Genomic DNA, 16682 nt, shown 5'->3' on the forward strand with positions numbered 1-16682 from the left:
CTCGCCGCTGCAGTTCTTTTGTGGGAAGAGAACCCCCCCGCCCCGCTGGCTGCGGGAAGGGCTGCGGAGGGGTGTGGAGGGGGGTGTGCCCGCCGGCCTCCCCCGCGGCGGCTGCGGCCGTGCCCGCCGCCGGCTGTCGCTGGTGCCTGCGCCCCGCTCGGCCCGGGGGCTGCAAACGCGCGGTTCCGCGGGCGGCTCCGCCGGGACCCGCCGCCGGGCGGGCGTCGCCGGCGGCCAGAGGCGCTCGGCGCGGCGGGGGCTCGGCGGGGAGGAGGGGCCGGCGGCAGGAGGAGGAGCGGGCGGCCGAACGTCACTTTCCCCGGCCGCGTGTTTACGTGGAGATGAAGATGGCGGCGCCGGGGGCCCCGCCACGGCAGCTGTTGTCGCTGTGAGGCGGGACGGGACAGGGCAGGGCAGGACGGGAGCGTGTGCGCCCGGCTGAGGGCAGGGGGCGGGCTGCGCTCCGCCTCCCGCCGCCGGTAACGCTCTGCGCTCCCGCACAGACGCCATGGAGGACGAGGAGCGGCTGAAGAAGCTGGAGGCTGGGAAAGCCAAGGTAGGAGGCGGCGGGGAGGCCGAGGGGGGCGCGGGGAGGCCGGGGGCGGGTTGTCACTGGGGCCGGGCCGGGCGGCGGAGCGCGGCTGCGGCAGGGCGCTCGGCTCGGGGCCCCGCCGCGAACAAAGCCGCGGGCGGAGGCGCTTTGTGCCGCCCTGCCTGCGCGCCCGGGCTCCCCCCGCTGGCCTGGGGCGGCGCGGGGCCGAGCCGCGTTCCCGGGCCGGGCTGCGGGGGCCGGTGGCAGCGGGCCCCGCCCGGTGCGCGCCGCAGGTGCCCCCGGCGGGGCCGGGCGGTGGCAGCCCGGGCGGTGCCCGCTGCGCTGGCGGCGGCGGGAGAGCCGAGGAGGAGCAGAGCTAACCTGCTTACCGCTTCGCACCCGAGGCACGGATCCCGTTTGCCTCTAAAGCCTGGGAAACTCCCCGTAAACCTTTAAGGAAGCGTGTAAACCCGACAGCTGTCCCTCAGTGTGGCACTAATACCGCGAGAGAGCCTCAGGAGGCAGAGGATTAAAGCTGTCCGCAGTGCCGCGGTGCGGCGGGCTTACCAGGTGCCTGGGAACGCCGGGCAGTGCGCGGCTCGCCTGCGGGAGCTGTCGGTGCGCGGCCCGCGGTGCCGCCTCCCGCGGTGCCGCCTCCCGCCGCCGCCCCGCCGCTCGGGCGGCCCAGCCGCTGCCCCGCGGGCCGGCCCGGGCGTTCATCGGGGAGCTTGTCATTTCACTCTTTAAGCACGGCTCAGTTCCTACCGGCTGCGAAGCGCTTCGCCTTCGGGGCAGCAGACCGGAGTTACCACACCGGAGAAGGACTTCTTAGTTCAGAGAAAGCTTTGCGGTGGTTAGTAAGATAATGAATGGGACTCGTAGGAAAATCAGATAGAATTAGTGTTTTGACGTTAGGTATGTCTGGTTCCTTCCAGCAGTCATTGCTACATGATAACAGTTTAGAAGTTTGTAAGTCAGTCAGTCATGCTAAAGATACGCATGTAACTTCGCAGGAGCGATAGTACAGACAGCAAGAACACAGAGATGAAACTACGAAACATCACCACCGTCTTGGTTATGTGGTCTGTGGAGAAGAGAATGTAGTTTGTCTGTGAAGTATTGAATAAGTATTTTGCTGTATTAGACAAAAACATTGTGACTTCATGTGTTTCTGTTTCTTTTGAGCGTTCAAAATGTACATTAAGAAACTCTCCTGGATGGAGCTGTATGTTTATATAGGAAAACCTGTTCTTCAGTGCTTAGAGCAAGGGTGGTGTTCACACGACGTTACGCAGTACTGTTATTAAAGGCACTGGGACAGATCAGGTACTGGCAGCAGTACACTCTGTCACACCCAGGTTGGCGAATTCTTTTGCAGAAAATTAGAAAGTAGTTTGCAAATAAAATGGTTGAAGTAAATTTGCCAGTATTATAAACCACAAGGAAGAATTTATGAAGAGAATTTATATTTTTCTGTCCATGCTGGCAAGAGATTAACACAAAAAATTAACGACAATTAACGAAAAGTGAACTGAAAGCCAGGATGCTAGTAGGAATTCAATGGATTCCTTCTTTGAGAAAAGACTTGTACACACTTTACTAATATATTTTGCCTTTTAGGATCACTGTCATAACTTTCACCCTTCTTCTAGTCTTTTCTAACTAAAACCTAATGATGTTCTTGTAAGTATTCACCTGAAGACTTTAATATCCTGTGCTTTTAAACATCCCTTGTGGTTTAAGTCATTATAACTCTTTAAAGCTATATGTGATTTACATGGGAAGGGACTGTAAAAGCTGTGTTAGTTTTTCAGATTTTTCATTCGTGTTCTCTGTACAGTTTACCCCTTTTTTTTACATGTGAATAATGTAATTAAGTGTATTGAACTGAGGAGACTGGGTCACAGTCTTCCAGGGACAAGTGTCATTGATAAAGGCAGAAAAGGAGAAATTGTGTTAGCAGAGAATGGAAGCCAGAGTTTCTCCTGCAGCTGCCTTTCTCTTCTTCAAGGATACAAACACATTCACAGTAGCATGATCAGTATGTCTCCTAAAGTTGCTTGGCTTCAGTGAATATTTGCTGTGAACCACAGCAATAAGCATCCAAAAAACTTTTGAGCCAAACCACTGAATGTGGTTTAAATAAAATAGCTGGAAAACTGTATTAAAGTATGTGTTGTAACTGTGCTGAAAGCTCAGGTATTGCTATACTGCAGGTACCTTGATTCATATACTTGAAGTTATGAATTTTCAGTACAAATAAGTCATTACATGAACTGCAGGATGAATGTAGGTAATTGGGAGTCTGGTAAAGGAGTCTAGTAGGTGCCATGGAGATGGCTGGTAACTGCTAACAGTGGAGTTATTATGTGAAATTGGGACTTTGATTCTTGTTTGTGTTTATTTTTGTTTGTGTGGGGTTTTTGTTCATTTTGCTTTTGTTTTTTCTCAAAAAGTTGGTAGCTAACTGCTGCCAAATCTCAGTATGTGCATTTTAAGCAATATGAACGTTCTGTAAAGCAATCGTTTGGGTTTTTTTTCTGATCATAATGTTGAGTAGGCAAGCTGTGAGGTTTGGTTTTGTGTGAATTTATCTGCAATGGAACTTTGGTTTTTTTTATTGTTGATGTTGTCTTAAGATACTCTCTCCCCACATAGTTTGTTTGTTGTGTGTTTTTTTTTAACAGAGAAGTGTATTGCAAATGGCTTTTCTGCAGCAGAATTTTCTTTTGAGCCCTCCTTTATTATTACTGTAAATGAGAAGCTGCATTGTGAATCTGGTGTTGACTGGAAGCCGCTGAGTGCGCTCAGGCCTGGTGGGCTGGGTCTCGGTGTGAACACGCAGCCTTCGCCAGTACATCATTTGGAAAATGGAGTGAAAAGCTCTTGATAGTCTCACTGACACTCATGTGTACCTGCAGACTTTTGGATACTGTACTAAGCCTTTATGATGAAGCAGTTGCACCATATTTTCTGTTCTGTTACAAACCCACAAAGACAAGGGAGGCACAAAGTTAAACCCAGTAAATTACATGCTCCTTTTTCTGGACCCGTAGTCATTCATTTTGCTTTGCCGCAAGGAAATGTGCTCGGTATTAACCCAGCCTCTATGAATGTCTGTCTCCCTTAACTATTAAAATGGCCTTTTAGAATTCTGTTCTTCCTAGGCAAGCAATTTCTTAGTCTTAGATCAGAAAGGCTAGTAAAACAAAACAGGGTTGACTCATGGAAGGTGGAAGGAAGAAGATGTTTGCCAGCAACAAAAGTGCAAATGCATGCTGTTAAGTTGATCAGTGCTCCAAAACACAGTGAACTTAGAAATCAATCAGATATGCTTAAGAGATTCTTGAAGATTTTTGATGGCCTGAGATGGTCTTACAAAAGACTACAGAAGATGGTGGTTGAAGATCTTATTGTGATATTTATGTGCACACATACTAAATGTGCATGCTTGTGTGCATCAGTTTGCTTGGAAATCTCACCTAACATTCAAGTGGGTACTATTTGTGGTAGTTGTGTATTTTAATTTTATGTATTTATGTAGCAGCTTAGTAGCTGGCTTTTCTTATCAGGATGTTGCGCTATTTTGATCAGCTTTCAAAACTATACACAGTAGTTTGCTAGCTTCAGAATAAAAGCACTGGGGACTCGGATTCCCTTGTGAGAAAATGGCTGAGAGTGTTTTGGTAAAGCTTTTTGAAATTTAAAAAAAAAGAATAATAAATTTATACACAAAGATGAAACACACAGCTATTACAACTGTTAAAATGAAGACATATGAAACTATGAATAGCAGGTTTTATAGAATGGTCCGTTTTATACTACTGAAATTTTGCAAAGAATTCAAATAAGTATGTTGCTCCAGTTTAAGTTTGTGTTGAGGAAAGGGCCCACCCTATAGCTATATGCTCATTTTGGTGTGGGAGGAGTGAGTGAGGGAAAGACAGTCACTTAATTTGTAAATTCTCTCAAGTTGGTCTAGGACTTTAGGTCTAATGTTAGAAATACATCATTTAATATCCTGATTTTCAAAGGTTCTGTGCATGTTTGTAATACATTTTTCTTACAGTGTTTGAAGAAATCATGTAATTGTTGAAGAACCTTAGGAAATTAGGGAACTGTCTGGTTTTGTTAAACACTTGAGCACAGAATAAGCAGTGTTACTGCTTTTGATCTATACCAGAGAGTTGCTGAGAAGACTAAACAGTGAAGTTGGTTTTGGAAGCTCAAATGGCACTCAGTGGACAAGTATTACAGGTTGTATAACTAATTTGACAGGTTATCTTCACAAATGGAATAGTAAAAAGAAATAATTGCATGTTTTGTCTTCTGGTCCCACATGGAAATATTTCAGATGACTGAAGATGAAAATGATATGTATTATTAACATAGCATTGTCTAAGAGTCTGAGAATGTTTGCCATTTGCATTCTTGTGTCTTACTCTTTTGGGGGGAGAAAAAGATTTTACTTCTTCATCTCTGGCCTGTTCTGACTGAGAAATTTCGGATTTCTCAAGGAAAGCTGTTGATAGAGATTTTTTTTTTTTAAATAAAAGAGACTCAAGTGAAGCATGGAATAGTTATGTGCCACAGTGATTAAAGCTCTAATCTAAAACCCCTAGGAGAATTCAACATATAGGTTGTGTTTGTAAAACATAGTCCTTTTAAATTTCCTGTAATTTACCTGAAGAGGAAAAAAACCCCAGTATTTCAGTGGTTAAGATTTTTTTCTTCATAGAAGACAAATTAAATACATTTGAACCTAACATTTCATTAAAGAACTGGCCTATTAACACATCTTCATTTGCTTTCAGGTGTAGGCTGTTCATTTTGTTTATGCTCTGTCCGCCTCAAGTAACTTGAACAAAAACAATTAAACAGAATCCTGGAAGCAAGGATTTCCTTTTAGTCTGCTTTTTCTTATTCTGCTTTTCTCTTAAAAATAAAAGTCGTATTCAGCCGTGTCACAAAGTGCTGATTTCGTCATGAAGCTCTAGTCATTGCTGTCACTCTTTATCACATGTGGAGGAGAGCAGCTTTCTGGGCTGAAGGTTCACAGGATGAGAGTGGTGCTGGGCTGTGTCTGTGTCTGAAGATGCTGTGTGTGTGTTAATGGACAAGGTGGGGAGCAGCTGGAGGGGACACCAGGCTGCCTCTCCAGAGTCTCCTGGAAAGGTGCGGGCTGAGCTTTGGTGTGACAGGTGGGAATGGAAACTGCCTGCCCTGTGTGTAACAAACCAGGAGAGAGCACTGAGACTATGAAAAAATGCTATAATGAAGAACTGGGCTTTGAGGCTGTTTATTTGAGGGAGCCCTTTTTTTTGAACGTGATGATCCTCACAAACCTATACCTAATTCCTAGGTGTTCCTCTCTTGTGTTGCTACTTGTTCCCCCAGGTCCTTCTAAACTTGTGGGGTTTGCCCCCTCTTCTTTTACAGGCTTCAACCTACTCTCTCTCCTTTGCATCTCTGTCAGTTCTAAATGCAAATAGTAGGAGGTATGTGGAATTGCCTGTGTGTATTTTGATTATGAGCATGAGTAAGCTTAAGAGTTGATTTTTGCCTTGCAGAGAACATCACAGATACAAGGACTGAGTGTTACCCTAGAGAGAAATCATGTGGTTTTAAAACTCTCAGTAAGAGCAGATAGGGCAGAAATTGAGTAGAGCTGAGAGAGAAACAAAGTGAGGTGTTCACCTTGCAGTGCACGCTTTTATTTTTGCTCAAAACAGTGGATGTCTGCATTTTATCATGACAAAAAGATTTATATACATTTGAGATTTAAATATATTTTATCTATATAATTGATTGCTACTGGGGCGATATATAAGCTTAGATGAGAGATTGAACAGAAGGGTAATTTGTGAAACCATTTTCAAGACATCCTGTTTCTAGTAGTAGAAAAATTGGGATGACTAGCTTAAATATTGAGTTTTTTAGTTTTTTAATATAATTTAATTGTTCTCTTGTGGAGAATAGAACTGCCCACTCCTTACAGTTTTCCCAGTGTTCTTTTTTCCTTTAAAAAAAAAAAAAAAAAGGAAAAGAAAGTTTAATTTTTTCCTGTTGTGTTCAAGTTTCTTCTGGAATTTATTGAGTCCTTGTAAAAAGAAAATAGTACTTCACTTGAAATCTAGTATTTCAACTATTTTCAATTGGCACTACTAGAACTTTTCCTATTTCTAAGTGTGCTTTCCATTTTTCTTCTGTTTTCTGGTTTTGATCTCCATTTCCCTCATTACAGAGATCTATTCTTGCTTTTGATGCAGGGTGTTTTAAGTGTTATTGTCAATATACCTCTTTAGTAAAAAGCTCTGTGGTAGCTGTCTAGCTTACAATAGTGATGTAAGGAAGACTGAGCTTAAACTAACACTTGCTTTCTTCTGAGGATGCAGATAAATATCACTTCAAAATAACCTTTATTTTGTAGCCAATTTAGAGAAAATTCATCTTTAATCCAAGATGCCCAGCGAATTTCACAAAAATAGATAAATAAGACAACACAGGATTACTAGTAGCACTATTAAAGCAAGGAATTGCATTGTAAAAACATAAAAAAATGTTTTCTTGCTGCTCCACGTTTAAAGAGAAGGAATTACAGTTGCTTTTTGCCCACATTCAAGACTTTCTTCATCTTGGCACTAATCTCTCCCTCGTTTCTAGGGTCTGCTTTCCAACTACTTATTTTCTTAGTCTGGGTGTTGCAATAGCAAAACAGAGGTGACTGCAACATTTGTTTCCCACAGTTGCAACAGTATCTAGACAAGTTTGTTTATACTGGTTTGGAAATAAGCATGATCACCACCACCACGAATTCTAAAGTACTTCAAGGAAAATGCATCAGATACTCCAAGGAAGGTCAATTGGACCTTTTGAAATAGAGTGTTCCCAGAAAACCCTGTATTGTTTCCCACAGGAAATAGCCAAACAAGCAGGTGCTTTAAAATATTGGTGTACAGAGATATTAACTGCAGAATAATATATGGTTATTGTAGTAACTTAGTGTTTGGAATAGTGAAAAATCTGATGAAAATGAGGACAGAAGACAGAAGGCTGAAGTAGGTCCAATTTTGTCCTACCTTATATTGCAATACAAGTTATAGACTAATAACACAGTTGTTGGGAATCCTAATTTAGGGTCTGAAAGCTCTGTCTTAAATATCTGCCCCATAGCTAGAGATTTCAATGTATTGCTGTGAATTTGTTTCAAAATCAATTCATTACTGGTACCAGCTACCATGAAACTTTGAATTTGCAAAGACACATTGATAAATGTGCCTCAGTTCAATGAAACGCATTTGATAATTGCAGTCTTTTGACTTCTATGTTGAAACATAAAGTAAATAGATCTTGACATTTATGATGATGAGGTGCTTGTACGTTGACTGCGAAGTGTTGGCATGCCATATTGTGTTGATGGTTCTGGTGTTCCTGTTTCTTGAAAGAAACCCTAATCTACATTTTCACGTGATTTCTTGAGAAGCCAGTATTTTTTATTATAAGCTACGTTTCCTACAACCAGTGAAGAAAAGACGAAAGAATGAATAAAAATGTAAAGATTTCTTAGAATTCTTTGTTTCTTAGAAGTATGGAGTTCGTCTTCCTCCTTCGCCCCTCTTCTGAAAAGGGACCCCTACAAGCTTCCAGATCGAATAAATTCAATAGTTGCCAGCTAGCCAAAAGGATACGAGACTCTGGAAACCAACTACTAAGCTTAGGAAAGTGGGAGAGTGACCAAATTGCAGTTGTAATGACCCTAAGTTTTGTAGCATCATCACAAAACAAAGAAGAGGTGGTCTCTTGGACCATGCTTCTAAATCTCAAAATGCCAAGAAATCGTGAGACTCTCCACAATTGAAGATAATTTTAAGGAGACCGTATACCATTTTGATGATAGTTGAAGGGGAAAGCATAAATTTGATGACGACTCTACTGCCATGGTAGAATTACAGCCTATCTCTAAAATTATGATCCTGAGCTGAACAGCCAAGAAGACCGGTGGAGTTGAAGAGGTGGAGTAGATAGGATTCTGGGACTATGTTTCTGTGCAAATATTGATAAAATAGGTGTTCCAGGGAATAAGTAGAGTAAGTTGTATAAGAGCTTACTCAAATCTGACTTCATTGGTAAGCTGTGATTTAACAGAAGTGGTTATCCCTTAATCCTGGTTTTGTTTTCCGAAGTTTTTACTTGTCATTAAACTCTTACTTCTCTGTGAAGGAACCTCCTGTGTCCAACCACAAAACAAGGGGGAAATATTTAAATGTTCCTAAATCCATTTATACTGTCCTGAGGTAGCTGATTTAACATGGGTGTAATACCATACATTGATAATATATATTTTCAATTAAAAGGTATACAGGAGAAATATTACTATTACAGGTAATGCTCCACAACAATGATAAGAAAACCCAGTCTTGGTATGTTCAGGAGTATGTTGTGCTAGCTGGCAGAGTTGCCAGGTTTAAAGAGAAAATGGAAATCTCAATGTAAGACTCCTCAAAGGGGGATGTGTTTCCTAGATGTTCACTATTAGGAATATATTCCAGCAATTAGATCAAAGAGCAATGTCCACAGTCAAGTCTGGAATTTCGCGAGCAATAGCAGAGTCTTTGTGAGCTCGCTTTTCTCTCATGATTCAGCAGTGTGTTAAAAAAAAAAAAAATTAAAAAAGAAGCCTGTCAGAATAATACACGCCTGTCAAGTCTTGCACACTGAGCGTGAAATTCATGCAGTTGGTTCTTTCCTTCTGTCTGCTCTGCCTCTCGCAGAGCTGTCACAGCTTCATTCTCCGTCTGTCCATTCACTGCCAGACATGCCGCGCGGTATGAATTCATGTAAAAATAATATAAATAAGATGGGAAAATGATGAAGTGCAACTGAGTCTGACTTGCTTTAAAGTATTTTACAGTTCATTAAAAACTAATCAAAACCATTTTTTAAAATGAAAATTTAAAGTTTTGTTCAGTTTCCACAGAGAGTTGGAGCATGGAGGTAGCCAGAATGCCTACGAATAATCTCCTAAAAATGTATCTCAGCTGTCCAGACTGCTTTGAAAAATCTCAGTGTTAATGCTTGTGAAAAGATTGCTTTTGACGAAAGTCATCACATGTATTTATTAACAAGGAATGACTATTAGTTCCTGCTTAGCTTGAACAGAATTTAAACTGTTGATCTGTATCTGAAAAACTGATTGTCTTGTTGCCAAAGGTGTAACGTCTTAAATTCTGTATCAATTCCGTGGCACTTGTCAACTTGAAAAGCCTGATAATCTTGTGTTAGTTGTTAATAAAGTCATATTTAGACATAATCTGTTTATTCTAAAGGTGCCTTTTTCTTTCAGACTTCTTAGTAATGAGAAATTAAGTGTGAGCAAAAGTCTTCAGATCTTACTGTGCTTCATTCCACTCCTTTACATATTCTTTCTACTTTTTAAAGTTTCTTCTCCTTTTTTTCTAAATTTTTGATCTTCAAATGTCTCTAACATAGATACGTTTTTATAAAAGAGTGTAAAGGGAGGGGAAAAAACCTAGATGTATTCTACATAAATACAACTGAAATGGTTTACAGCGGAATAAAGCTTTTTGCTATTATAAATCATTTCTTTTTTCTCTTATGAGGAAGAAGTTACATTTACATGAATGAGGGTAAATATAAGTAGTACATAGAGACTCAAAGTAAATCCATAGTTGATGCTTTTTCAAGAATCCACAAAATACCCTCTTCAGCCCTTTTCAGCAAATTCTAATAAACTCTTCTTCCTCATTTAGTATATAGCCTAAATGTTGCAGGAGGAAAGAAAAATATGCATTGTTGTGAAGTGTAGGAGTCCTGCTGATCAGGAGAAACACACAGTGGGCTACAACCCCTTTCTCACAGCATCAACACAAACCAGAAATGGCAAATGCTTCTGTGATTTAAGTTTTCCTGCATTAGCTACACAGAGAAGGCTGGACAAAGCCTTTTTGAATAGAGATTCTCTCTGTGCATTTCATTGGGTGTCTCAGTATTGCTGCATCTTTAAAGCCCTATACTTTAGGTATGGTAGTCTTTTAAGTTAATTAATTGGAATTTGCAGTTGGCTATTTGCAGTGTGTTGTGGAAGAATGAACTATTTGAGCTGGAATGGAGTATTGATTAGGATCCCACAGGAAGCAGCAATTGCCTGACTACAGTTTTCTTTAGACATGTTAGGATTTTTCTTGTAGGATTCTAATCAGTATTCATGATTTTTGAGAAAGAGCTGCCTACCCCTGGCCCCCTGGAAGCTACATTGATGCTTGATAATACACCATAACCAAGGCTGCGGTCATCACTAAGACTCTGCTTATTGGGGAGTCTCAAAAGACTGGCAAAGATTGCTCTCTAAAGAAAACAGACTTGTATAAATGGATTGTCAACTTTAAGGTCCTTGGGGATCTGCACAACTGTTAATATGAGAGTGCCTTTAGGTAACAGATTGAGACAGAATTTCTTGCTGAAAGTCAGTGTGCTGTTAAGATTTTTGACACTGTTAGATGTGGTCTTATAAGCAAACTAAAGACTTGGTCTAAGTACAATCATTCGGTGGTTACAACTGAACAAAAAAATTGTTCTTAGCATTATTTTTGTTTTAATGGCTTGCTCTCGAAGTAGGTGGTCTTTCAGGGGCCCATGTCACTCAGTATTTTCATTATTAGCAGTGGAAAGAATGCATGGTTTTATGTAGACAGTGCTACACTGAAGTGGATGGAAAACACGGCAAAGAGGCTTAGAATTCAAAATGATCTTGGCGAATGATCAGGTACAAAAGGACTTGGGAGCAATACTCAAGGCTTTCTTTGCCTCTTTAATGATAAGGGCTGTCCTTGGGCTTCCCAGGGCCCTGAGTGTAATGGCAGAATTGGAAGGAGTGAAGCATTATCTACAGTACAGAAGGTCGAGGTGGGGACCACTTAAGCAAATCTGATGTACGCAAATTTATGGGACTGAGCGTGATGTATCCAAGCATCCTGCAGAAGCTGGCTGCTATCATTACAAGGCTATTCCCTTGCCCACCTTCGGAAAGTTATTGCGACTAGGAGATTCCAAATGAGCAGGGAAAAAAACGAACATCAGACACACCTTCAAGAAGGGTGAGAAGGAGGATCTGGGGTTCTATAGGAAGGTGGCCTGGCTGTGAGCTCTGGGAAGATTATGAAGCAGATCCTTCTAGAAGCCATGTTCAGGCACCCGAAGGGCAAGAACATGATTGGAATTTATCAACAGCAAATTAATTGTCCTCTGTGATGAGCCGAGTGGCTCAGTAGATGAGGAGAGAATGGTGGGTGTTGTTTACCTTGACTTTAGGAAGGCATTTTATTTGGTCCAAGATGGAGATAGGTGGTTTGGACAGGTGGACTGCAAGGTGGGTAGAAAATTATCTGGACTGCTCTGCTCAGAGTGCTGGTACAAATTCCAACTGGTGGACAGTAACGTTCCTCAGATGTTGAAACTGTGGCTGATACTGTTTGATGGTTTTATGAATGACCTACAGAGTAGGAGTGGGGATGTGCCTTCAGCAAGCTCATGGATGATACTGAGAACGGTTATTGAATGAATTGAAGCGTGGGGCTTATTTTCAGAGAGACCTTGACAGTCTGGAGAAATGGTGTGACAGAAAACTCATCAAGCCATAGCAGCATGAAAAAAGATGGTAGAGAAAAGCTCACATGCTTTCCCAATGGCAGAAAGGGGAAATTTCAAGTTTCCATTTCATTATTCAGATGTAATAGTGGTCTATAGGATTCTCCAATGATTAAAAAAAACATGTGATTATGTGATCTAATTTGAACTCAGTAGTGGTCAGCGCTGTGGTTTAGGGGTCCTCCTCCTCTTCTAGGATATGCAACTATAAATGAAGAACAGACAGCTGAGGAACATCATAAAAATTTTGGTTTGGATGATCTCTGATGATTGGCAGGGAGACTGATAGAGATATCAAAAGCACAGAGTTTTTGTATGCGGTATTTTTCTTCCTTTCTTCAGCATAAGATCCTCATTTGTATTCCTGCAGCACCCTGTCTTATTTTCTACACACCTTCTGATTTACAGTGAATGAGAAGGTAATCCTACAAATTCCACTGTCCCAGTACAGTCTGGGCACTGATTGAGGACAATCCTATGGGGAAAAAAAATATTAAAACTGTGCCATAACGCATGCGTATGCTGCATCAGGGCAAAATTGATTTCTACCTACAAGCCCAATTTTGCAATATTTTTTTCATGGTTCTTTAAATTATGCTGGACTGTGCTTTCCTAATGTGGTCAGCTTGGGTAGTTAATATTCTTGGGTTTTATTTGAAACAAGATAATAATTTGAGGTTCAGAATTACATTATCTGGTAGCTTGCTAGCTGGGTGATAATGGGCTGATGTGGTCAAATACTGGTTATTGAGAAATTAAGGGGAGCTGGAAGCCAACACAGCTCTTTTTCACCTCTTTTCTGCTCCTCCCCATGTAATTTTTTCATTCCCGCATATATTGTGGTGGGGAGGGAATGTCCTCTATATTTATTTGCTGATGTTCTGAACAAGCTTTTAGATTCACTTACTCATATCTAGCAAATACTCTGGTTTCATCTTTATTCCAAAGAAAGTTCAGATTTTAACATTTCATATCAATTCTTTTTTAACTCTGAAAATAGCTAGGTACCAATTCATTATTTTCAAACATCTGAAATAAGATACTCTTTTGTTGGGAGAATCACTTTCAAAGACTTGATTTCACAGTATCAGGTTAGACACAACATAAAGCTAATTTAAGAAAATACAAATACATAAGCATATAATCAATAATTCGGTACTGTACTACATCCTAAGGAGTTGGTCTGCTCTGTGCAACAAAAGGATTATATAAAAACTGCGGGTTTTTGATGTGATGCAGTAAGATGACAAGCAATTAAGATAATTTCTGATAGTGCTTCGCTCTCTCCATGCTCTCCAAAGTAAGTCTGTGTTTTTTGGGTATTGTCTTCATCTATTGGGAGTGGGAAAGAACACCTTTCTGATTTGGGCTGTGATGTCCATGTAGCTGTATCTGTGTGGGGAAAACAGATTTTAAGTTTTTTATTAGGGACCCACTCAAATTAATGTACAGAATGCTATAAAACTGGTGAAAGTAAGCTTATTCTAGTGATTTTTCCCCAGTTGAAAACATAAACATAATAGTGTTCTGCTTCTAGTTATTTCATGCAAACATGCATCTAAACCAGAGTATAAGTCAGTCTGGTAACATTCAAAATCAAACCTAGTGCAAGTGATCTGTATTTAGCATCCTGTTATTAGAAACATGAGAATCATTACTTTCCTTCTTGAAGTTTCATATATTCTGATTTTATAGTTTTATGTTAAAAGCTCGATCTTTATAAAAATGTAAAATGTCAACCTTAGCTTTTAAACATGTAAGACAATTAATAAGCGGAAGAAAATGTCTGTGTTACAAATATAAACTTGCAGTTTGCCAGTAATTTGATCGACAAGCACTGTGTGGAGATACTGGCAACTGTTGCTTTTGCATACTTTTGTATTTTTGTAGTTGGCTTCTAACTGGCAAGCACAGATGGCCATAGATTTTGATTTTTGTATGTTTCCGAATTAGAGAAAACATTTTTATGTTATTTTAAATTGCATTGTCTAAACATCACATGTTGGCTACTCTACATGGGTTTTGATTTTAATTGCTAAGTTATAGTATGGGATTTTTAGAACCAACTATGTTGATATTTTGTTAATTTATGAAAAGTTTCTGTGCCCAGCTTTTGAATAATTGGAAGATTTGTTCTCAAGTAACTTCTCATTAAGTAATCAATGTTATTTTGTGGTAGTAGCAACTTTTAATTTTTTTTTCCTGAAAGAATTAATCAGATTCAACAGTACCAGGCCTTTCCATTGCTGATAATGAAGAATGTTCTACTTCAAAGGCAGAATTGGTGGTTTCAGTGGTACTTCACAAAGCATTTGGGACTGCTCTAACCCAAAGTTTAAAGGATTTTAGAGAAACCCTGTGAGCTTTGGTTTGAAGGATCAGGCTTATTCTGCCCATTCTGGGAAGTTCAGTGTAGTATATAACATGTATTTTTTTTTTTTTTACTCAGAATCCTAGCAAAAATGAGGACTCACTAAACTCAGTTTAGTGTGATGTGAATTCTTATGCTTTTATTGCTGTCTATTCTTGATAATCTTCTAGAAGCTTATGGAGGTGCTGGGAGAATTGAATGACAATAAGAATCTGAAGATACTCTATAGGAATTTTTGTAGTAGTATATTTAGCTCATTTATATAAAGTCAGTTTACTGGTTCTCTCTGAAGTAAATTATTCAACACATTGTGACTTTAAGGGTCCTGTAAAATAAAAACATATGTCCGGCTTTTTTAAATGAAACTAGTTTACTCAGGGATAAATTGCAATCATATGTAGTTAATAAGGAGAAAAATTACTGAATACTATACATAAAATAAGTTTTTCTTTTACCAAAAGGAATTTTGCTCTTTCCATCTCTTATTACAGAAATTTAGGTTGGGGTTTAGCCTTACTTTGGGCTCATGGAAAATATCAATTAACTTTTTTGCTGCCTTGTGGTCCTAGGAGTGTGTTCCTAAGGGTTTTTTGGGAGGCAAGAAGGTCAGCATATGAAGAAAATTACTGAACAAGAAGGAGATTTACTAACTTTTTGTGTGCATGTAGTAGTTAATGACATGGTCTCATTGGTTTTAGGCCGTTCCTGTTCTGAAAGACATTTCTTTTGACTTTAATATTTTTTATGACCTAAATACAGTGGAATAAACATGCTTAATGCTTAACTTTGTTACTGTATTACAGTTGTTTTCTGGAAATAAATTGTTATCCTGAAAGAACTCCAAGGAATTGAGTCTCCACCTGTTGATTTAACTATATGTAGTTAAATAGCGGATACAACTATATGCTTGTTAAAGAACAGGCGCTAAACCATTTGCTTTAAGAAGAAATAAAGTGAAGTAATGACCTAAGCAACACTCAGATTGTTAGTAAATTTTTTAGTGATACAGAAGGCAACCTACTTAATGAGACGTGTCTGATGACTCTGCTGCTTTCCTAAAATTCAGGTTCTGAATAGATGAATGTTTTTATGCCTGTATTTGACCAACTAAGTTGCTACTATGCCATAAAACAAGTTTTCTTTTGAAGCCCAGGTGAAGCTTTTTTATCTGTGAATGTCCATTACTTCATTTCTCTTTCTTGTGGTGTATGGTTCTGTAGGTAAGAATGAGTAAAACTGATCCTTGTAATTCACTTGACTGTTTATAGATATCAACTGCAGTAAATGTAAAGCCTAACACGATAATTTTGTTGAATCAAACACAATATTGAAAGGAAAAGTGGATATCAAATTGGAAGATAGTACATAATTTTAGTGCTTAAGTAGCATGGGGACTCTCTCATTTTGCCTTCTGTTCAGGAGGGCTGTATCTGCCTTTTACTTCCGAAGAGAACTTCTTTCAAAATGCTGATTTCATCAAGAGTTGAGTGGGAAAAAGTACTTAACAAAATTTGTAATTGTATAACCTTACAAAAAATGTCAGGGCTGAACCTTGCTGAAGAGTTCGCCTTTGTGAAATACTGTACTAACTACGGCTTTCAGTCTAATGATGTTTCTGCCAAGTGTATTTTGTAGGCCTTTCTTTAATCTGTCCCAGGGGCTTTAAGGTGTGGTACCTCTTGCAAGTCCAGGCCTTTTTTTTTGTTTATTTTACCTTTATCTTCCTGTGATTGAATTTAATGAACACAAGCTTTGTCTTGATTGCTGTGCATCCATCCCCTAGGCCAGCAGGGCCTACCCAGCCATCTACTTTCCATTCAGTTGGTGTCATGTGTAGCCTACCTCATTTAGACTACTACATGCCATCAGTGGCTTAGTTTCATTAGTTATTTTTAAGTTGTCCGATACTGTGTTTGAACTTTTACAACTTTTCATTAACATGAGAGGTATCGTCTCATTATTACATCTAAGACCATGATAGGAAAGATTGTGTCACCTTTTGGAGCTCAGAAATTTTATTGATTCTTTCGTCTGTTGTAGCCTCTACTGCTTACTCATGAGCTGCTAAGTGTTACTGAGGTATAATCATTTTATATCTTCATTTAAGATCAACTT

The 16682-nt window shown here is 40.0% G+C and overlaps 1 protein-coding gene across 5 annotated transcripts in view; it reads left to right on the plus strand.

Moving 5' to 3' along the window:
* Positions 1 to 332: 332 nt before the first annotated feature.
* The window catches only part of AKAP9 (A-kinase anchoring protein 9), a 111041-nt gene continuing 94691 nt past the window's right edge, over positions 333 to 16682 (plus strand). For all 5 annotated transcript variants that reach the window (XM_065627311.1, XM_065627312.1, XM_065627315.1 and 2 more), the window contains exon 1: positions 333 to 556. In XM_065627311.1, the coding sequence (XP_065483383.1) occupies positions 509 to 556 (48 nt within the window). In that variant the 5' untranslated portion in view covers positions 333 to 508. The remainder of the gene's footprint in view (positions 557 to 16682) is intronic.

The sequence above is a fragment of the Caloenas nicobarica genome, chromosome 2, assembly GCF_036013445.1.
Source record: "Caloenas nicobarica isolate bCalNic1 chromosome 2, bCalNic1.hap1, whole genome shotgun sequence".
Classification (NCBI taxonomy): domain Eukaryota; kingdom Metazoa; phylum Chordata; class Aves; order Columbiformes; family Columbidae; genus Caloenas; species Caloenas nicobarica.